Raw genomic sequence first — 23364 nt, 5'->3', positions numbered from 1 at the left:
ATTGAGCTATATCCCCTAGCCTGACCATATTATTTTGGTTTTCTGTAGAATTATATATGCCAAATTATTTTTCTTAGAGGTTTATTGCAGTGTAAGGAACCAACTAAATCTGCTAGTACTTTGCTACTTTCTTTGAAAATCTTGAGGATAGTATCCATTGTCATTCATTGTTACATAATTCACTATATAAGAAAAAACATTTTTCCCTGTAAGATACTGATACTGTCCCTTCAGGAAGTACTGTAATAGTAGCAAGCATCAAGTTATTTACTTCTGTGTATGTTATTTGGTTTAATAGTCACAAAAACCTTGTGACAAAGTTCAGTATTTTGCCTAAGGTTACAATATTGGAAACAGTGAAGCTGAGGCCTCAGAGTCTGAATTCATTGACTTTTGTCTTAATGTTTTAGGGCAAATTCAGCACCCCCCTCCCCCGTTTTTTTGGTACTGGGGATTGAACCCAGGGGTGCTTAACCACTGAACCACACCCCCAGCATTTAAAAAAATTATTTTACATATCTATATATAGACATAGATAAAGATATATATAGTGCTGAGAATAAAATCCAGTGCTTCACACATGCCAGGCAAGTGTTCTACCATTGAGCTACAATCCCTGTGGGTCCCCTACTCCCATGTTATATTTATTTGGAGACAGGGTCTTGCAGAATTGTGACGGGCCTTGTTAAGTTGCTGAGGCTGGCTTTGAACTTGCGCTCCTCCTGCCTCAGCTTCCCAAGCGCTGTGATCACAGAAGTGTGTCATTGTACCTGGCATTAATTTTTTCTCCTTATTGCCATTTATTTATTGGGTTCAGAAAATGTGTCTTTTCTGCCTGTTGGCCGCAAAAAAGCAGCAGCAATAGTGAGTGGGTGGATTGAAATTGTGATTCCATGAGTATTAATTTAAGCAGGGTCCATTTCTCTTTTGATTAATCCCATATGATGGGATAATGTGGGTGTGATGTACATCTTCTGACACTGGCATATCATACTATATGACTAAAGAAAGGTGATTCTGATCTGCTTTTTCTGCTCATCAAGCAACATTTTGACTTAACAGATTTAATCTCTTTACCACAGAATGTCTACCCGAGTCCTTTTGGCTACTCTGTCCATCCCTATAACCCCTGAGCGTACTGACATTGCTCGACTTCTGGATATGGATGGCATTATAGTTGAAAAACAACGTCGTCTTGCAACATTACTAGGTCTTCAAGCCCCACCAACACGAATTGGCCTTATTAATGATATGGTTAGTATCAGTCTGTGTTTTTACAGCTTTGGACAGAAAACTGATAAAGTTGAATAATTCGTGATTAAGTACTGGGAATTCTGATTAATTGTCAAAGGGATTCTCATTTTATACCATTGGTATAAATGGGGTATTTCCAGATGATCATTTCCAATGGGTTAAATTGGTGGGAGCTTTGATATAAGAAGACTTGGACTGGTTCTGAGGAATATTGTGGGACACTGAGTCCAAGGAAGTGTAACAATGGGCAAGCATAGTCATATTTCAGGAGGCTATAGGAAAACAAAGCAAGCTGACTTATGTAGCATTTCCACATATGGATGATGGGGCCCAGAGAAAAGGGGCAAGCTTTGGACCTTATTCTAGACACCTAAGACACTTTTTTCTATTAATGTTTCATTTTATATGGTTTTTTTTTTTTTTTTTTTTGGTACCAGCGATTGAACCCAGAGGCACTTAACCAGAGCCACATCCCCAGCCCATTTTATATTTTTTAGGGACAGGGTCTCTAAAATCTTAGGGCCTCGATAAGTTGTCTTTGAATAACTGCCTCAGGCCCCGCTTGGATTATAGGTGTATGGCACTGTGCCCAGCTATTGTTTTATAGCTTTAAAGCTGTGGCTCTTAATCATTGTTATCCACTTAAAGCTGTAAAGTAACAGTTGTTGTGTTCAAAGGATTGTTTCCAGATCCCCTGTGGATACCACAGTCCCTTATTTAAAATAGTGTAAATTTGCATATAATCTCCTAAAAACTTAAAATAAGCTATAGATTACTTATGATATTTAATGCAAAGTTAGTGCTTTGTAAAAAGTGATTTGTAGCATAGGAATAGGGCTTGATAGTTTGGAATGTACCCTTAAGACTCTTTACAGAACAATGAGAAGAAAATAAAACTACAAGTAGCCAGGAGTGGTGTCTCATGTCCACAGTTCAGGAATTTGAGGCTGAGGCAGGAGGATTTGTTACAAGTTTGAGGCCATCCTTAGCAACTAATCGAGGCCCTAAGCAGCTTAGACTCTGTCTCAAAATAAAAAATAAGAGCTAGGGATGTGACTCAGTGGTTAAGCATTCTGGGTTCTATCTCTAATATGGAAAAAAAAAGTACATATATAGCAGAGATGCAGTCTCCCTCCCCTAGTATTTCCTATATATGGTTGGGTGATCCTGAGGATGTAACTGCCAAATGAATGGAACACTGTCTTGTTGATGGACATTTGAGGTTTATCTAATTTGGGCCTAATAGAAAGTATTTCCCTAATTTTTGTGATAATTTGCACAGATTTTTTGTTGGTAATAAATTGTCTATGGTGGCCATATTTGTGCCAGTATCTTACTAGGTTGGCTTAGAGTTAATTCCTTTTTAAGTTATTTCACTATAGACAGATGTATAATGTGGGGCAAGAAACTCCCCTGGGTTATAGTTTAGATAGATTTAGGTAAACTTTGGTAAATTTAAGGGGGTTCAGGCTTTACAATCTTCAAATCCATTTTACAGATTTCTGACCCCATTGTTTTCTCTAAATTTATACACCGTTAGACTCTTAGTGGAAAATATGTTGCTGTTAAACCTTGTGCTTTGTTTACTATAGGTCAGATTCAATGTACTACAATATGTTGTCCCAGAAGTAAAAGACCTGTACAACTGGCTGGAAGTAGAATTTAACCCATTAAAACTCTGTGAGAGAGTCACTAAAGTAAGCATTTGTCTTTACGTTTTGGTTTTGATACCATGTAGCCAGCATTATTGCAGTTTCGGGTTGTATTTATTTTTGTTAAAAGATAAATATTATCTTATGTTTGAATCAGTGCACATTTCATTGTCTTTTTTCTTTGATATCAAGAGAAAAGATATTTCTGATGTGCTAAACAAACGTGGAGGTAAATTAGCAGCATGACTGTCTTAGCCATTGCTGTCAGTCACCTTCAGACAAGTATCAAAAACCTTCATGTTAAATTTTCTATTTCTTTGCATTTTATGATGTTTTAGTGTATTAAAAAATTGAAAGCATTTCAGATATTTTAGTATTTATTTCCTAAAAGTATAATTCTTTCTAATTTAATGGATTTTGTAGGTTTTAAATTGGGTTAGGGAACAACCTGAAAAGGAACCAGAATTGCAACAGTATGTGCCTCAACTGCAGAATAACACCATACTCCGCCTTCTACAGCAGGTAAAAATACAAACACATGTTTTGTGGAGAAAGTGGAATTTCCTTTTTTGAGCATTTCTAGCATTTACTGGAAAAATTTAGAATTGCCCAGGAAGTGGAAGCTTTCAACAGTTCTGCCCCCATCCAAATTAGTCTGATTTGTTTTGAAAACAAAATGAAACAATGTTTACTTACTTTCTTGTTGAACCCTATCATTTTGCATTTTTCTTATTACTAAAGTAGGGTTTATTTGTATTTAGAACCAGGGATTGAACCCAGGGGTGCTTAACCACAGAGCCACATCCCCAGTCCTTTTTTATTTTGAGACAGGGTCTCATTAAGTTGCTTAGGGCCTTGTTTAGTTGCTGAGCCTGGCTTTGAACTCTCAATCCTCGTGCTTCAGCCTCCTGATTGCTTGGATTACAGGCCTGCACAACCATACCTGGCTAATGTAGGGCTTTCTTATTTCTTTCATACCTATGTGGTTTTTTCATAGCCAGGTGGTATCATGGTGTACTTATTAGTGAAAACCTGTATTTATAGGTTTTTTCCTGTTAGAAAATGTCACAGCATTGTGCTTCTTACATATACCTGTGTTTCCATGTGCATGGGATTTTCTTTAGCATAAGCAGTGGAATTGTCTTACACAATTACACAAATTTTCAACCAATTCTTAACAAGAATAGAGAATGAGACAACCTTTCTCTTTGTTAACACTTGTTATAGTACAGTTTAAGTCCAACATCTTCAGTAAGGTGAAATGTAACTTTTAGTAATAGCTAAATGTTCTTTTTGGTTTTCATTTGGTGAGGGGTTCTTTAATTATATATCCCCTTAAGTATATGCACATTTCATTGACCTGCTTTCCTTTGTATATGTGAGCAGTGTTATTTCTTATGTGCTACACAAATAGTTGAAGGTTAATTAGCAGAATAACTATAAATAGTAATGCTGCCAGTCTCCTTCAGACAAAAAATTTTACAAAAAGTGTTTAAAGGTACTAGATGAATAGTAATTCTTATTGATAAATATGTGAGCTTTTGTATGTGTATGGTGCCGGGGAATTATGTGACCAGTTAATTTTGTTTTATGAAACTAGGATTTCAAAAGATGACACACTTGAAGAGGAGAAGTATAATATGATGATTTACAGCATAGGAATAGGGCTTGATAGTTTGGAAAATGTACTGTGAAGATAACTGAGGTTCAGTTTTGTGTTTTTCTGAACAGTTGGATGTCATGAGATTGCACATCAAAAGTGCTGAATAAATGGCAGCTATTATTATCAACCCTGTGTTTTTTATGCAGGTGGCACAGATATATCAGAGCATTGAATTTTCTCGTTTGACTTCTCTGGTTCCTTTTGTTGATGCTTTCCAACTGGAACGGGCCATAGTAGATGCAGCCAGGCACTGTGACCTGCAGGTATGTACTATAAGGGGACATTGAGGTGGGCAGAAGTTCCCTGAGGACTAGAAAGACATATACCTTTTGTTTTTTGTGCTTCTGGTATAATGGCACCTTTTTTAAAAAAACTACTTTTTTATACTTAGCATTCTTGTTAACTTCTTAAATTCAGTTAAATTTTATTTTTATCAAGATACTTGTCGAATGATTTCATGTTAATATATCAATTTCATCTGATAATTTAATTTCCCAAGGTTCGTATTGACCACACTTCTCGGACCCTGAGTTTTGGATCTGATTTGAATTATGCTACCCGAGAAGATGCACCAATTGGTCCTCATCTGCAGAGCATGCCTTCAGAACAGATAAGAAATCAGCTCACAGCTATGTCCTCAGTGCTTGCAAAGGCACTTGAAGTCATCAAGCCAGCTCATATACTGGTATACATGTTTTTTTGGGGAAATGAATTACCCAAGTCGTGAGGGACTCTTATGCTCTTTCACGAAAAGGCTTGAGATGATATCTGAGAGAAGGGAGAAATATTAAAAATAGTAAATATATAGTAAATATTTTTTATTCACTTGGTAATTTTGTTATTTTATCAGATTTCTTAGATAAACAAATCACTTTATTACCTTTCAGCACAAAATACTGCAGAGGTAATGTAGTAACAGATCATGTAATATAAAACAGAAGGCCGTTCATATATTATGACCCCCAAAGAGTGAAGTACACAGTGATTGGGCTTTTCCTTCCTGCTTAAGTTGTTTGTGATCTCAGTATTTCTTTGAGTATTTAAGGTAGATTTGGGCACAGAGAAAAGTTGACCTAGCAAGTAGAGATGGTTCTTTAGCTAGGTAATTGCTATCAGTGACTGAATAGGTGTAGCATCACAACAAATGGCTTGGGTAATGCTATCTTCTCTTATTGAATGAAAATTCAGATAAGGGCAGTGCATCAGGGTTATTTTGTACATTTTTTGATGTTTAATACTAGGGTCTGTTGCTTTTAATGTTTTAAAAAATGCATTTGTTTTGAAGCAAGAGAAAGAAGAACAACATCAGTTGGCAGTGACTGCATACCTTAAAAATTCACGGAAAGAACATCAGCGTATACTGGCTCGCCGTCAGACAATTGAGGAAAGGAAAGAGCGGCTTGAGAGTCTTAATATTCAGCGTGAGAAAGAGGAATTGGAACAAAGGGAAGCTGAACTTCAGAAAGTACGCAAGGCTGAAGAAGAGAGACTGCGCCAGGAGGCAAAAGAGAGGGAGAAGGAGCGGATCTTACAAGAACATGAACAAATCAAAAAGAAAACTGTTCGTGAGCGATTGGAACAGATCAAAAAGACAGAGCTGGGTGCCAAAGCATTCAAAGATATTGACATTGAAGTATGTAGAATATCACTTATTAACAATCGAGTTTGACCCAGGTCTTCTGTTATTCTTGCAACCATAGTCGTTTGCCATTAATTGGTTTATTTTGGGGTTTTAGGATATTTCATGCATTTTGTTATAGCTGTCTTGGTGAGTTAATCTGTGAGTAAACATTTGATTTTAATTGGTCCATGCAGTTTGTAACCTGTGTCTTCATCTGTTGGTAATTTGGGTGGATGTAAAGTGGAGGAGGCAGAAAGAGATGTTAAGATTGTGTATGTTTTAATTTAGGATTTGATTTAGAAAGCAGTGTGTCCTTTTGATTGTTAGGTATTTCTTTTATGTTTATATTAATGATGGTACATTTGAATTACCTTTTAGGATCTTGAAGAATTGGATCCAGATTTTATCATGGCTAAACAGGTTGAACAACTGGAGAAAGAAAAGAAGGAACTTCAAGAACGGCTGAAGAACCAAGAAAAGAAGGTAAATGAAAGGTCCATTAAACTTTCAACACAAGTTAAAAGAAACTGGGTATAGTGGTATACACTTATAATTTTACTTAGGAGGCTGAGGCAGAAGAAGGCCAGTTTGGGAAACTCAGCGGGAATCTATCTCAAAATAAGGGCTAAGAAGGTTTGGTAGAATAGTTGTCTATTATATATGGGTTCAATCCCCAGAGCTGGATAAAAATGTTTATAAAAATGTTAACAACTGAATTCATTTTCATGCCATTCAGATTGACTATTTTGAAAGAGCTAAACGTTTGGAAGAAATTCCTTTGATAAAGAGTGCTTATGAGGAACAAAGGATTAAAGACATGGATCTGTGGGAACAACAAGAAGAAGAAAGAGTAAGTTTTTCATTTAACTAATATTTTTAGGTTGTAAACTGTAATAAAATCTTCTGCCCTCAATGGGACTAGGGTTTCATAGTTGACTTATTTTGTTAAAAATGGTGATTTAATATCTGTTTACTAACAGATTAATGGAAAGTAGAAATTTTTGCAGTAGAACTGAATATGGTGTTGCATGCATGTATTCCTATTTACTTGGGCAGCTAAGGCAGAAGGATCTCAGCAACTTTGTGAGACTGTGTCTCAAAATAAAAAAAAAGGGTTGGGGAATTATCTAGAGGTAGAGCACCCCAGGCTCAATCCCTAATAGCAAAGAGAAAACGAAGAAAAAAAAAAGAAAATTCATTACAAACGGAGTAACACAAAGGACAACTGGAATGCTTATTTAAAAAATAACTTTATGTACACTTTATTTATTTTTTATTTTTAAATATTTTATTTTTTTAGTTGTAGTTGGACACAACACCTTTATTTCACTTATTTATTTTTATGTGGTGCTGAGGATCGATCCCAGGGTCTCGCATGTGGGAGGCAAGTGCTCTACCGCTGAGCCACAACCCCAGCCCTAATGTACACTTTAAATGGGTGAATTGTGTGTGTGTGTGTGGCTCAGCAGTAGAGTGCTCGCCTAGCATATGTGAGGCCCTGGGTTCGATCCTCAGCACCACATAAATAAATATATTGTGCCCCAACTACAACTAAAAAATAAATAAATATTTAAAAAATGTATCTCATAAAAATTTCTGATATCATGGTACTAAATAAATCCTATCTCTTAAATGATAGCTCCCCCAGGACTCCTTGTGCCTGAGTGCCTTCCTGGGGACCTGTGGGCAAAAATGATGGTTATCATGCCACTTTTATTGGAAGATGGAAGAAGGAAGGGAGTAGTGATTGCTAATTGTTTGAGAATGTTGGCAATTTGTTTGGAGTGATTTAGTAATCAGTAATAAATACTTTTAAATTTAACTGTATTGTGTACTTGCAGATTACTACTATGCAGCTAGAGCGGGAAAAGGCTCTTGAACATAAGACTCGAATGTCGCGAATGCTTGAAGACAGAGATTTATTTGTGATGCGACTCAAAGCGGCGCGGCAGTCAGTTTATGAGGTGAATATACTGGTTTTAAGGAAAAGTTTATTTATGAGCTTTTTAGTTTTGCTTTAATATTCACTGTAAACACAGTGGTACATTCTGTCCTGAGTTAATGTGTTTACTAAAGAATATTCAAATGTTATTTTAGTAGAAATATTTTGGAAAAGTTTTCACCTTTTCTAAATGTGAAAGTCTCTTTGTACAGGTTTGTTTAATGTTTCAGAAATGAAACAGCAACTTTGAGATCAGAGTTCCTAGGCATTGTAATTTTAATAATTTTATCAACAATGTAAAATGTAAGAAATTTGGCATGCAGATATGGTTGGAAATTCTGGTCTTTGTATTTGGAGGTTCCTTTTTCGGGTTCTAAGAAATGTAGTTTGTTCTTTTGGAAAAAAATTATTATTTTTTTGGTTGGGTGACTGTTTCATTGTAGGAAAAACTTAAACAGTTTGAAGAGCGATTAGCAGAAGAAAGACATAATCGTTTGGAGGAGCGGAAGAGGCAACGTAAAGAAGAGCGCAGAATAACTTACTATAGAGAAAAAGAGGAGGAGGAGCAGAGGAGGGCCGAGGAGCAAATGCTGAAAGGTAAAACCACATAGACATGGTTGGAGGGATGGATTCTGGCTGATGTCAAATGTAGTGTTTGGCAATCTTATTTCATAGAAAATATAGGAATCTAGATAGGTGAATTTTTAGCACTATAGCGAACTGTTTTCAGAATCCAGGTTGTTACATTGAAGATGCTGTGTCCTTTGTGGATTTGTTTCCACATATTTGATCCTCTGTTTTTTTTTTTCTTCCCCCTGCGGTACTGGGATTAAATCCAGCGGCACTACCACTGAGCTACATCCCAGCCTATCTATTTATTTATTTATTTTCTGAGGCAGGGCCTTGCTAAATTGTCCAGGCTGACCTCAAACTTGGGCAACTCTTGCTTCAACTTCCTGAGTCTTGTTTGATCTTTTAAAAATTCATGCTTTTTGTTTTTCATGACTGAATTCTGTAAAGGTATTAACATTGATTGAAGAATGAATGCCAAATGAAGGCTGTCAAATGGTCGTCTGTCTGGAATCTCAGATTTGCAGGAATGGAGAGAGGGAATCTAATCTCATCCTTGTTTTCTTGAATATCTTATGCCATTTAGCTGTTTTATAATTTTGTTCTACTCTGTGCATCCTGTTTATTTAACACTAGAAAATTAGGCCTAAAACTAGGGGAAAAAGTGCTGGTGAGAGGAACACTTAGTAACCAAATAAATTATATAGAGCGAGAAGAAAGAGAGAGGGCTGAGCGTGCCAAACGTGAGGAAGAGCTTCGAGAATATCAGGAGCGTGTCAAAAAACTAGAAGAAGTAGAAAGGAAAAAACGCCAAAGGGAGTTGGAAATTGAAGAGAGAGAACGCCGCAGAGAAGAGGAGAGAAGACTTGGCGATGACCCACTTTCTAGGAAGGTGAGCACAGATGATTTTCCGTTGTAATGAGTTTCATGTTTGTCAGCTAACGTTCTTTTTTTTTAATTTTTTTTTTATTGCTCAAAACATTACAATAATCTTGACATATCAACTAATGTTCTTGCATGATACCTAGAAGGTGACACAAATTCTCTCTTGGGCAGAGATAAAAACAGTCTGCATCACCTGAGAGCTTGTTCAGGCCCACGCCCAAACCTCGTGATTCAGAATCTGCAGTTTAATCAGATTCCTAAATGATTCAAACACTATTCTAAATATTTATAATACATATTGTCAAACTGACCTGTATTCTCGCTACAATCTTGTGTCTCATGAATTTCATTTCCTGATTGATTGTATGTTACCCACTTAATCAAAGAACTCTTAAGCTTGTTCTTTGTGTCCCTACATTAGGCTTCTCATGGTTATTGCGTTTTTCACTAGTTTCTACTGTCACCGTTTTTTTTTTTATTGTAGATGGACACAATACGTTTATTTTAAACTATTTTTATGTGGTGCTGAGGATTGAACCCAGTCCCTCACATGTGCCGGGCGAGTACTCTACCACTGAGCCACAACCTCAGCCCTGCTGTCACCACTTTCTTCTCTTTCTGCTTTATGTATCTGATGCCTGTCTCTGTATTCTTCCTTTTCCTTGGAATGTGCCCACTTTGCTCTTTAGAGAAAACATTGTTTTAACATTTTCTTTTCTTTTGGTACCTGGGATTGAGTGCAGGGGTGCTTACCGTTGGACTACGTCCCCAGCTCCCCCACTTGTAGAATTTTTTAAAATATATATATTTTTTTAGTCGGCAGTGGATCTTTTTATAATTTTTATTTTTTAAATATCTTTTAGTTGTTCATAGACCTTTATTTTATTTATTTACACATGGTACTGAGAATTGAACCCAGTGCCTCACTCAAGCTAGACAAGTAAGCTACTGCTCAGCCCCAGTTCCAGCCCCTATAATTTTATTTAATTACATGCAGTGCTGAGGCTCGAATCCAGGGCCTCACACATGCCAGGCAAGTGCTCTACCAAGCACTCTATCACTGAGCCACAACTCAATCCCTAATTTTTAATTTTGAGATAGGGGCTTATGAAGTTGCTTAGGACCTCACTAAGTTGCTGAGTCTGGCTTTGATTTAATTTGGCAATCCTGCCTCAGCCTCCTTTGTTGTTATAGGTGTAGGCCACTGTATCTCGTGGGTCAACTTTTATTTTAAGAGAAATAGCTTGGCATGGCATTCTCTGTGCCACACCTGTATTGGATGCTTATCTTTATGGAAGGACCTCATGCTATTACAATATGGTCTTTACTTTTACAATGTATATGGACAAAGTTTTGGGGCCCCGCCCCCAGATTGAACCAAAGGGTATTTTATCTCTGATCTATATCCCCAGGCCTTTTTAAATTTTGAGACAGAATCACTGAGTTGTATAGGCTGGTCTTGAATTTAATGATCCTCCTGTCTTAACCTCCCAAGTTGCTGGTATTATAGGCATGTGCCACTGCACCCTGTAGGATTTTTATCCTTGTTGCTAATTTCCAATTTTATTTCTGTGCATTCTAAAATACATTGTTAGGTTTTTGTGAATATTTTTTTCTGTTGGACAAAAAGTTTTGTATATATATGTATGAAATCAGAGCTGCTGTGTTATTTAAAACTTCATCTTCTGAGAAAAGAAAACAGACCTCCTGTAATTTATGTTTTTAAAAATTCTTTTAGTTAGCTTTCCTAAATCCATCTGTCTATACTTGTAGTCATTTTACCCTATTACAGTCGTGCCCACCCCATGGCTATAAGGACATACCATTACTGTAATGCCTCTCTTTTCATGCTGTCTGCTTCCATATTCTTGAGCCTTTTTTCTTTAAGGCAAATTTAAGGACTTTTCTCTGCTTATTTTTATTTCCTCCTCTTGTGGTTACCACTAATTTTCCCTAAAATTTATCTAAATTTTTATAGTATAAATTTTAGTTTCTACTTCTACAGAACAAACCAAATTCTGAGCATGACTTACTTAGGTATTATTGCTGGGTATATTTTGCCTCAAGATCATTACAACCTCTTCTCTTTCTACTTAGGACTCCTTAGCAGTAAATTTTATGGCTATGTGAGCAACTGTTAGTTTATTTTTAAGGTATTTGTTTTATTTCAGTAATAATTAAGAAATATTAATTATTCTGTCAAAAATAATAAGTTATTTCAGAAATTTCCAGTATGGTGGTCATACAGTGAACCAACACAGTAGACAATAAAATCAAAGGCAAATAGTTTTCCAGTTTTTCTTTTGTAGTGCTGGGGATTGAACCCAGTGACTTATACATGTTAGGCAAGCACTCTACCATGGAGCCCCTCTTCCAGTTTCTCCTCCTCCTCCTCCTCCTTCTCTTTTTAATGAATTACTGATATATCAAATTTACAGTTTTGTCAATATGAGCTTTTAAATTTATTTTGTATGTGGTACTTAGGATCAAACCCAGTGTCTCATGCCTGCTAGGCAAGCGCTCTACCACTGAGCCACAATCCCAGCCCTCTACTTTTTCTTGAGGGGAAAAGGCCCAACCATGTAAGCTGCGATGCTTTGTTTAAACAAAAGAAAACAACAGAAAAATCTTACTAGCAATTGTTTAGTGCTAAATATGTTTATACTGTATCATGTTTTCCTCTTTGCAGATACATTTTGGTTTTATTTTGTATATTTTAGTTTTTTTTTTTCTTTTTCCACAGAATGTCTTTGTGTGTATCTCAAGAGATTTTGTTTCTTTCTCATACTTGAACAATGGTTCAGTGTTTGGCCATTTCAAAATCATCTTTTATTCTTTTTAATGCATTATCACACAGGGGAGGATTCTTGTTACTGATCTTGGTCTTTTTTTTTTTTTAATTTATGTTTTAATTGTAGTTGGACACAATACCTTTATTTTATTTATTTAGTGTTGCTGAGGATTGAACCCAGAGCCTCACATACTAGGCGAGCTCTCTACCGCTGAGGCACAACCCCAGCCCTAGATGCTTTTTTTAAAAAAAAATATTTATTTATTTAGTTTTTAGGTGTAGATGGACACAACACAATGCCTTTATTTTTATGTGGTGCTGAGGATTGAACCCGGGTCCCGCCCGTGCCAGGCGAGCGCTCTATCGCTGAGCCACAATCCAACCCCCTAGATGCTTTTTTATTCCTTGAAAATTTCTACAGTTTTCTTTATCCTTAAAAGGAATTTAATCATTTCACTGATGATGTTAGGCTCATTGGGATTGGTCTTTTTTTCATTATTCACTGTTGGCATTTTTACTCTTAAAATCAGAGGTATAATTCTCCTTAGACAAGATAAGATTATATTAACTTAAGGAAGTTTCCCTTCCTTTTCTCTTCAAAATCTCTTTTGTGTGGTCACTTTTTTTTTTTTTTTTTTTTTAAATTTTTTTAATATTTATTTTTTAGTTTTCGGCGGACACAACATCTTTGTTGGTATGTGGTGCTGAGGATCGAACCCGGGCCGCACGCATGCCAGGCGAGCGCGCTACCGCTTGAGCCACATCCCCAGCCCCTTGTGTGGTCACTTTAACTATCTATTTTAGTGCTGGGAATTGAACCCTGGATGCTTCACCACTGAGGCATATCCTCAACCCTTTTCTTGCCCTTTTTCTCTTTTGAGACATGGTTTTGCTAAGTTGCTTAGAGCTTGCTGAGTTGCTAAGCCTGGCCTTGAATTTGTTTTTTTTTTTTTTCTTTTTGGTGGTGCTGATGATTGAACCCAGGGCCTTGTGCATGCGAGGCAAGCACCCTACCGAGCTATGTCCCCAGCCCCGTGGCCTTGAATTTGTGATCCTCCCTCACCTCCTGCATCACACACTGTTACACATGTGTGCCATCATGCCCGGCTGTACCCTGCCACCTTTTGTTGTTGTTGTTTAAGGCAGGGTCTCACTAAGTTGCTAAGGCTTGCCTGGATTTTGTGTTGTTTGTGTGCTTCATCCTCCTGCCTAGCTGAGATTACTATAACTGTACAACCATTACTGAATTATCTTTAAAAATTTTCTTTTTTTTGTGTGTGTGTAGTAAGTTGTCTGAAATTCCTGTTTGTTCATTAGCATGGCCCATTCCACTATTTGCTCTACTGGCTTTAAAGTATTTGTGGCCAGTCCTGGTGGCACATGCCTATAATCTCGGCTACTTAGTAGGAGGCTCAGACAGGAGGATTGCAAATTCCAGGTCAGCTTGGGCAAATTATCTAGACCCCGTCTCAAAATAAATAAAGATATGGGGATGTAGCTTAGTGTAGGGAGAATACTGCTGGATTCAGTCTTCAGTACCACCCTCCTTGAAAGGGAATTGAGGGGGGCGCAATATCTTGAATTCTTTGTTTTGCATAAAGATGACAAGGGTAAAATAAACATTAAAAGATAAAGAAGAGCACCTTGAAAAGCAAAGTAGGAAAAAAGATGAAAAACATCTTTAAAGGAAATGTGAGGAGTGGGAGAAATGTGGTCTTTGGGTATGTATGTCCCCCTCCATTGGAGTGACCATGTTAGTTATTAGTTACATTGACTTTTTAATTTGTGTCCACTTGGGAAAGTCTTGGCACAGCCTTCCTCTTAATAGGCCAGAGTCATCCATGATAGCAGAAGAACAATTATTATCTGACTACATGTGTCCTTCAGTGCTTCTCATCTGTAGGCTGTATCTTCCAGCGAGCCTTACATACCTAATTATGGCTGAAGGTTATGTTTGTAGGAGCAGGCAAGCTGCGTCAGAGGGTGCTCATTGAAATGTTGTGCCAGATTTTCATTTTCATTGGTATTAATGAAATACCAATTAAATATCTCATGATTTTTAGTGCAGTGCTTTCAAGAGAGAAACACTGTTAATCTAAGCATTGTGTTAGACATTTCATTTATTCTACTCTTTTGCATGTGCTCAGTAGGAACTGTGATGTATGTTTCAGAGCACTTTTTTTTTTTCCCCACATCATATTTTTCAAAAGGGAATTTCTAGGCCAGTGGTAATCTGTAGATCTTTTAGGTGCTCCAGATGTGTACTCTCAGGGTGATTTCAAGTGGTGTTTTACCAGCTTATAAAAGCCATGTACAATATTTGAGAATATTAGTTTGGTTGTACTGGCAGTCTGATTGCAGATTAAAAAAGAAAATTTTAAGACATTCTTATATTTAAGGGCTTGAGGTCAAGAATTGACTATGTTTGGTAATACCAGTAGTTGTCGTTATGAATCGTTGTCATTGTGGTGCTTCTTGTTTGCTTTGCTTATGCAGGATTCTCGTTGGGGAGATAGAGACTCTGAAGGCACGTGGAGAAAAGGACCTGAAGCTGACTCTGAGTGGAGGAGGGGTCCACCAGAGAAGTAAGTAGAGTCACAGAATTTTTGTTGTGGATCCTAGTAATACTCCATCGGGGTGTGTGTGTGTTTTTCCCCAGTACCTAGGATTATTGAACCCAGGGATACTTAGCCACTGAGCTACATTCCCAGCCCTTTTTTATTTGAGATAGGGTCTTGCTAAGTGGCTTAGGGCCTCACTAAGTTGCTGACACTGGAACTTGTGATCCTCGTACCTTGGCCTCAAAGGATTACAGGTGTGTGCACCACACTCAACATCTACCAGTGGTTTTAAAAATAAGCTTATTTGTAGGGATGGAGAAAGGAAAAGCTGAGAATTATTATCATGCCTGATTCTTTATTCCACCCTTACTATGATGACTAACCTCTAAACACTCATCTCAGATATTTTAAATTCCCTAAGAGTATTGAGTTTAGAGAGTAAGAAGGAAGAATTCTGTAACACTTTTTCTTTAGATTTGTTAAATAGATGTAGCTGTCCTTGAAATAACTACTAGTGGTAGACAAGAATGCCAGCTTTTTAATTTCTGTTCAGAAAGTAAGTTTAGAATAATCATTATAACAGATTAGAAATTGCCAAGGTTCTTGTTTCCCCACTTTGCCCCCCGCCCTTTTGGTATTGGGGATTGAACTTGGGGATATTTGACCACTGACCCACATCCTCAGTCGTGTTTTGTATTTTATTTAGAGACAGGGTCTCACTGAGTTGCTTGGTGCCTTGCTTTTTTGATGAGGCTGGCTTTGAACTCATGATCCTTCTGCCTCTGCCTTCCAAGTTGAAGTTACTTACGGCCTTGCTTTATTGCAGTTAATTTTCCTGTTTCTTCCACCCAAGCCACTGGGATTACAGGCATGTACTACTGTGCCTGGGTGGTTTTTATTTTTTGCTGCTGGGGATGGAACCCAGAAGTGCTCTACCACTCATCTGCATCCCCAGATCTTTTTATATTTTGAGAGATGATCTCATGAGTTGCCTAGGCTGGCCTCAAACTTGGAATCCTTTTGTTTCAGTTTCCTGAGTCCTGAGATTTTAGGTGAGCATCACCATACTAGCCTGAGGTATTTTTAAAGGCAATAAAATAGAATACAATTCCTGAATGATGGGATGCTTTGTGAAAATACTTGACCTTAAAATGTGTGGCTGTTCCTCTGTAGGGAGTGGAGACGTGGAGAAGGGCGCGATGAGGAAAGGCCTCATCGGAGAGATGAAGATCGACCCAGGCGTTTGGGAGATGATGAAGAGAGAGAGTCCTCTCTTAGACCAGATGATGATCGGGTGCCTAGGCGCAGCATGGATGACGACAGAGGCCCTAGACGTGGTCCTGATGAAGATCGCTTCTCTCGTCGTGGAACAGATGATGACCGTCCTTCTTGGCGTAATGCAGATGATGACAGGCCTCCCAGACGAATTGGTGATGATGACAGGGGAAGTTGGCGTCATGCAGATGATGATAGACCACCTAGACGAGGACTGGATGACGACAGAGGAAGCTGGCGAACAGCTGATGAGGACAGAGGACCAAGACGTGGAATGGATGAGGACCGGGGGCCCAGGCGAGGAGGTGCTGATGATGAGCGATCATCCTGGCGCAATGCTGATGATGATCGGGGTCCCAGGCGGGGCATGGATGATGACCGGGGTCCCAGGCGAGGGTTGGATGATGACCGAGGACCTTGGAGGAATGCTGACGATGATAGAATTTCCAGACGTGGTGCAGATGATGACAGGGGGCCTTGGAGAAACATGGATGACGATCGGATTCCCAGACGTAATGAAGAGGATCGGATTCCCAGACGAAGTGAAGACTCCAGACCTGGTCCCTGGAGGCCATTTGTCAAGCCAGGTAAAATTCTGGTATATAGACAACTAGTTGAGATGCTTTGTGGCATCTGATATGTTTCTTTTTCCATAAATGCCTTATGTAGTCAATTTCATGTCAAAAATTTCCTTTGTTGTTCCACACCCCAAAACAGGTACTGTCTTCTGTAGTGGTGTTGGGCTCATTTTCTTTCTGTTCAGTTGGATGTTGCTTTGAATGCTATTTTTCTGTTCCCATCACTTAAATATTAAGTGTTCTTCAGGTTCTGTCTTAGGCCAGCCTTCTTGAAAATAGATCTTTAAAATATACCGTTATTAAATATTTATGCAGACTCCTGTCTACTGTAGGATTATACATGGAAGAACTCTTTTCATTTTTTTAGTTCTGGGCCTACTCATCTTTTTCACTTTATGATACTTCTATAGTTGTATGTGTCTATGACACATTTGTGACCATCTTTAGGTGATGTCTGCGTATTGCACATTGGCAACAGCTGCTTTTAACACATGGTACGTCTCCACTGGGAAACCTCACTGACATTTTAGACTCAACTTGTATAAAACTCCTACTTTTCTGTCGGCTCACCACTGTCTTAACTGTATAATCTAGGAATTTGGGAGCTCTCCTTTCTCTGGTCTCTTTCATCCTTTAATTTAATCTTTGATTCAGTTTAGTTCTGCCTTTTTGATGTTCCTTAAAACCACCCACGTTTGTGTTCTATCTGCTTGAACTTGGGTCTGGGCCACCATAATTCTTTGAGGTCTTGCTTTTACCTACTAACTTATCTCCACTGGTTCTACTCCCAATTCTTTGTGCTGTAGAAAGCCATTCTAAGTTTGGATCTAAGCAAACAGCTTCTTCGTCTTTATCTTTGGTTTCTACTATCTTTATCTTTTCTGTTCTGACCCTGGGCAAGTGACCTTTGGGGCCTCATGTAAAATGTAGTTAACTGTACAGTAGGTACTGAGGAGTCCTAGAGGAAATATAACATTAGGTTCCTTTGGGCCTCTGGTCATATTTTAGCCAGTCAGAATAACTATGTTTATATGTTTTTTTCAGGGTACCTTATTTGAAACATAATATTGCTTCATGAGCATAGAATTCACTGCCAACAGTACTGTAACTCATGTCTGAGCAAAGCTTTTTTGATACATAATATATTTTCTCCCTAAGAGACATCATTCATAGCCCTCTTGTGCTTGGGGATACTAGATAGCATTTCAGTAGTATGCTTGGGTTGTTTGAAACAGTGAAGTCAGTAGCAAACCACAAAGGTATGGAAAACATGGCACTAAATAAATAATCCCTGGAAAGGACACTTGTTAGAGTAAGAGCTGAAACCAGAAGGCAAAGTGCTGCCCACTTTAGCTGTGGTCGTGTATGTTGGGCGACTCACAATTTTTGCTGCTTTGGAGTGACTGTAAGGTGCCACAAGACTAAATTTTGGGGTTGCTAGTTTTTAGCAAGCACAGAATCTGATAATATTAAGACCGACTCAGCTATTGATAGGATTGAGCAAGGCAATTTAGGCATATGGTTTAGGTTAGTGCTTTGCCTATGGTAGTGTCTTGTGTTGGTGACAGTAATAATTATTTGTGGTACAGCTATAAGTTTTCACTGAAATGTTTGCTTCCTTTGACCTCTTTGTAAATTTCAGATCCATGGCTACATGCAAGACACGGGGCAGGATCAAAGCATTTGTCCTTGTTTCATGACTAGATGGTGGGTGGTAAGTGGTGGATGACAGGAATATGAAAAGAGTCTTTTTTGGTGATGAAGATTCTGAGAATGTTGCAAGGTATAAATGACTCATAATTTGGGCTTTAATGCTCAAGGAAAGCTCTTTAGGTTTTCTGCTAAAATGAACAGTCTGCTTATCCTCAGGACAAATTGTATACCCCAAACCTTTGCTTACAGTAAAAGTTCAATGATATTTTTATTTTACGGAACATAAACCCAGGTAGTCTATGCAGTGACACACAACAGCTTTAGGATTTTTCTTTTTAAATGAAATTGGAGTGTCTTCATCATTCTAAATAATGAGTTAATGTCAACATACCTTTATGATTACTGATCTGTTTCTTGAGTGAAAAAATACTTTGTTGCTTATTTTTTAAAAAATAGGCGGATGGAGAGAGAAAGAAAAGGCCAGAGAAGAGAGTTGGGGTCCACCTCGAGAATCAAGGCCATCAGAAGAACGTGAATGGGATAGAGACAAAGAAAGGGATAGAGACAATCAAGATCGTGAGGAGAATGAGAAAGACCCTGAAAGAGAGAGGGACAGAGAGAGAGATGGTGGGGATCGTGAGGATCGCTTCAGAAGACCCAGGTTGGGAAATTTTTTTTCTCTTTCTTTTTTTCTTTTTAGGTTGGATGTTTCTAACTAAACTGTTTGTAGAGTTACAGTTTTAATATTCTTTTAAATACTCTTCGTGTATTCCAAACTGTTTTAAGAAACCTTTCTTTTCTCATTTATCTCTTAAATCATGTAATAAAATTTTAGAGTTCATATAATTGAATTATCCCTTTGATGAGACAATGTCTTAAACTGTGTGTAGCTATCTACAGGTTATATAAACTGGAAATGAAACCAGCGTGGGTGCAGTATCTGAGGTCCACTTAGGAGTTTAAACCTTGTCCTTTATATATTCATAAACTAAGCATCAAGTTGGGTATGATGTGTTCACTTAAAATTGCCTTTATAGTTTATCTTCAGCAAGAACTTGTCATTTTAAATGGTTACAGGGATGAAGGTGGCTGGAGAAGAGGACCAGCTGAGGAATCTTCGAGCTGGAGAGATTCAAGTCGCCGAGATGACAGAGATAGGGATGATCGTCGTCGTGAGAGAGATGATCGTCGTGATCTAAGGGAAAGAAGAGATCTCAGAGATGACAGAGACCGGAGAGGGCCTCCCCTCAGATCAGAACGTGAAGAAGGTATGAATGTTATTTATGCTGGAGTGTTGGAGAACAGTCATTCTGGCAGTTTGGGTTTTATGTAGTTATTTTGTAAATTTGCATCAACACCCCAAACCAGGTAAACAGTCTTATTTTAGTTTAGAACTTGTGATTCTCATTCACTTAATGGTCAAGCTGTGACCTAGCTCATCTCTAAATTTAAAGTACATTAATAGACCAAATTGGATAATGAGCAATATGTAGTGATGAAATTTATTTAGCAAAAAGGAAGAAGCAGTTTAATCAGTTATTTTAGAATTAAGATCCTGGCAGATTAGCACAAAGTTTAATAATTCTTTCTCTGAAATTTTAACAGTTGAAACGTTAAAAAATATTTTAATGTATTTAATATGCCCATTGCACTTAAGTACTTGTTCTCACACCCTTTTAGTATTTTTTATTTGTTTATTTATCCATTTTTTTTGTAGTTGTAGATGGACAGTGTGCCTTTATTATTTATTTTTATGTGGGGCTAAGGATAGAACCCAGTGTCTCACATCTCTGCCACTGAGCTACAGCCCCAATCCTACACTTTTAGTATTTACTGCCTGTACAGCAGTATTATAAGTTTATTCTCTTGTAGCCATAATTTAAAATTTTATATTTTTATGGCTAATTTGTTGTTAAATTTTTCAATAAGAGCCCCAAATGCTTTCAATTTAACAATGTCCATTCACCTAGTGTCCTCCACCCTGTGCTAGGGATTGAACCCATGGCATTGTGCATACTAGGCAAGCAGTTTACCACTGAGCTACACCCCCAGTCCTTTTAAAAATTTTTGGGAAAGGGTCTTGCTAATGAAGTTTAAAGTTGGCCAGACTGTCCTTGATCTTGCAATCCTCCTGACTGACACTAGAGTAGCTGGGATTATAAGCCCATCAGGTCAGCCAGAGTTTTATCACTTTGTATTAAAATTTTATAACTACTAATATATTTCCCAGGCCAATGATTTCTGTTTGTTTTGAAATTTTGAGTTCTATCTCTTAAGTATGTTAAAGATTTTTTTCAGGAATTAGAGTCAAAATAATTAAAATATGTGGAACTTTTATTGATTTTTTTTTTTTTTTTTTTAAAGTTGTGATTCTGTACTGTTAATCTTCAGTGTGGGAAGTATTCCTTTTGCTGGAGTTATGTTTAGCACGAGCTAGAAGAATATAGTATATACTTAAGCTTTATTTTCTAAATTGAACTTTTTAGTAAGCTCTTGGAGACGTGCTGATGATAGGAAAGATGACCGGGCAGAAGAGCGGGATCCCCCTCGCCGAGTTCCTCCCCCAGCTCTTTCAAGAGAGAGAGAAAGAGAACGGGAACGGGAACGAGACCGGGACCGAGACCGAGAAGGTGAAAAAGAAAAGACCTCATGGAGAGCTGAGAAAGATAGGGAATCCCTTCGTCGTACTAAAAATGAGACTGATGAAGATGGATGGACCACAGTACGACGTTAAGTCCCAAGATGGTGGATTCAGACTCGTGTCTTACATAGGTTTGATCACATTCAAGGATTATTATACTTGTTCTTCAACCAATCTAAATTGGATTCTTTAATGTTGTTTCACCATAACACAAAAAGCATGAACTTGTATTAATCCTATATAATAGATTGATCATGCACCGTATCCACAGAAGGTTGGAAAACCATGCCATTTTCTGGAATTTAAGGTGTTGCATTATTTCATCAATCACTTGTTTACAAAAGAGAAAAACTAAAAAATAAATTTAAAATGTGAACCCGTCGGGTATGGAGTAACACCTTATCTTGGTATAGAACTGATATTTTTTTGTTTGATTTTGAAATATCTGATATTAATTTGGAATGAGGTGTTAAGCTTTTGTTAAAATGTATTCGAAGACCCTTTAAACCATTGGATCTGAAACAATTTTCACACCATTAGCGGTTGAAACATACCTCTTTAGGTATTTTGAGGTATTTACTATTAACTAAATTTAGGAAGTTTTTAGGTTCACTCTAAGTGCAGTAAATATTACAGACATTGGATACAGTGGGATTTTCTGTAGATTTTACTTAAGAAGAGGTGAGTATAAAGCAATTTGCAGTCATTATTGTAATGACAATACTGTTCAAGTGCAAACCCAAAACAGTGCAGCTTTTAAATTTTAAAGCATTTGGTAAACTATTGCTGTTTTTTTCTGTTGCCAATAGCAAACTGCTTTTCCATTAATGGAGACTTCATGCCTTTCAAGCATTTTAAATATGACAATATTTATAAATGTGTGATTTGGAGGAATTCTTTAAATTCTTTTTCTTAATTTCCTTTCTCTTCAGAATAGATTCTTTCAACAAGTAATTTGTAGTAATGACTGTGTTGACTTCAATTTTTGGAGTGTAGTAGCTATGTTAAAGATTAACTATTTGGTCTTATTGAAGCCAACACAGAACTTGCTGCTGTGTTTTTTCTTCAGTGATAAATAAAATACTTACAGAATTTGTTTTAGTGTTGATTTGTGATCGTAAAGTGTTATATAATGGTAAGTTTGCATTTTCAGCTGAAGTTTATTTTACTTGAGTTTTTATCAGTGCCATTAAATGTCTCAATGTTCAATATCAAAGAAAAAAGAAAACAACCTTAATTATAACACAGAAAGCAAATGCAGCTAGGGCATTTCCTATAAAGTGCCCTCCTTTCTTAACTGAAACTCCTTAATTTCACCTGGTGGGGGGCATGACTTAATTTTAGAGAATGTTATTTACTAAATTTTAGTGGCTGTGGGCACGGGAAATTTGATTGTTACTGAGCACTGTTGAGAGTTCCTGTTGGTACAGTTACAAGGCCAGAAGAGGGACTGTTGATGCTTTTTGACTTAATCAGATGCAGCTTTTCTGTTATCAGTGATCAGTTTTAAACACTTCATTTCTGGTGTATGAAACATGTGGAAGTCTTAAAAGCTCTTCTGTGAGAATCTTTTCTTTCATAAAAAGATCAGTGATTATCTGGGGCAATGACCTGCTATGAATTTGTTACTGTAAAGCAAATTGTACATATGATGTCATAGATAAGTCCCAGTCAAGATACATTTTATCAGACTTGTTTAGGTGAGTCATAGAAGCATGTATAACAGGTTTCAAGGCCAGTTTGCAAACCTACCCCTTTGGCTTGGACCGTTTCCCAGACATCCTTCTCCCAGGGTTTCTTTGTCCTGGGAATCAGAACTGAGAGCACAGTGGAAGGGCAGAGGAGTCTGATGCTGTTGCTTTGTCATCTAGCACTTGGGTTTCTGCTATCCTGGACTCTGACCCTCTCTGCTCCCACACTGTTAAGATGTTAAATTTAAACAACCAACCCACTCACTGATGTGCTAGGAGGCACCCATGTTCAGTGGCTTCTGCATTTTTAAAAGGGAAGAACATTGTTATTAACATAGATGGCCTGAGGGTGGAGATCTCATTGGGCTGTATTCTCTTCATATTTTAGCTCCCAGTATTTCAATGTTAGCTGTAAAACTGAGGCAGATTTGCTAGGGCAGGGTTGTGTGAGATATGGGGTACTTTAAATAGATTAATATAATGGCCAGCCAACTAATTCTAAGGAGACCTTTCCCAATACTCTCCAGGCTTTGGAACTTTACAACAAACTCCATGCTTAGTGTTCCAAGTTCTGGTAAAGTAATGTC

At 37.6% G+C, this 23364-nt stretch overlaps 1 protein-coding gene and 2 non-coding genes across 3 annotated transcripts in view; all 3 read left to right on the top strand.

The window, feature by feature from the left end:
* Eif3a (eukaryotic translation initiation factor 3 subunit A) overlaps positions 1-22182 on the top strand; it is a 36012-nt gene extending 13830 nt beyond the window's left edge. Inside the window, exons 7-22 of the mRNA XM_046450097.2 lie at positions 1083-1254; positions 2847-2951; positions 3330-3428; positions 4716-4832; positions 5069-5254; positions 5855-6202; positions 6569-6673; positions 6927-7040; positions 8032-8154; positions 8576-8729; positions 9410-9594; positions 14875-14963; positions 16113-16801; positions 18902-19106; positions 19523-19713; positions 20932-22182. Coding sequence (XP_046306053.1) covers positions 1083-1254; positions 2847-2951; positions 3330-3428; positions 4716-4832; positions 5069-5254; positions 5855-6202; positions 6569-6673; positions 6927-7040; positions 8032-8154; positions 8576-8729; positions 9410-9594; positions 14875-14963; positions 16113-16801; positions 18902-19106; positions 19523-19713; positions 20932-21179 — 3130 coding nt within the window. The 3' untranslated portion in view covers positions 21180-22182. The remainder of the gene's footprint in view (positions 1-1082; positions 1255-2846; positions 2952-3329; positions 3429-4715; positions 4833-5068; positions 5255-5854; positions 6203-6568; positions 6674-6926; positions 7041-8031; positions 8155-8575; positions 8730-9409; positions 9595-14874; positions 14964-16112; positions 16802-18901; positions 19107-19522; positions 19714-20931) is intronic.
* LOC124096612 (small nucleolar RNA SNORA19) lies at positions 3063-3190 on the top strand. The gene has a single exon (XR_006852916.1). It is a non-coding gene; the product is annotated as a small nucleolar RNA SNORA19 (small nucleolar RNA).
* On the top strand, positions 4250-4381 carry LOC124096611 (small nucleolar RNA SNORA19). Its single transcript, XR_006852915.1, has one exon. It is a non-coding gene; the product is annotated as a small nucleolar RNA SNORA19 (small nucleolar RNA).
* Positions 22183-23364: the final 1182 nt, after the last annotated feature.

The sequence above is a fragment of the Marmota monax genome, unplaced genomic scaffold, assembly GCF_021218885.2.
Source record: "Marmota monax isolate L192 unplaced genomic scaffold, Marmota_monax_Labrador192_F-V1.1 WCK01_AAM20220418_F8-fsc00004, whole genome shotgun sequence".
NCBI classification, from domain to species: Eukaryota; Metazoa; Chordata; class Mammalia; order Rodentia; family Sciuridae; genus Marmota; species Marmota monax.
Note: the sequence above shows the minus strand (reverse complement) of the source record. Positions and strands in the feature narration are given on the sequence as shown.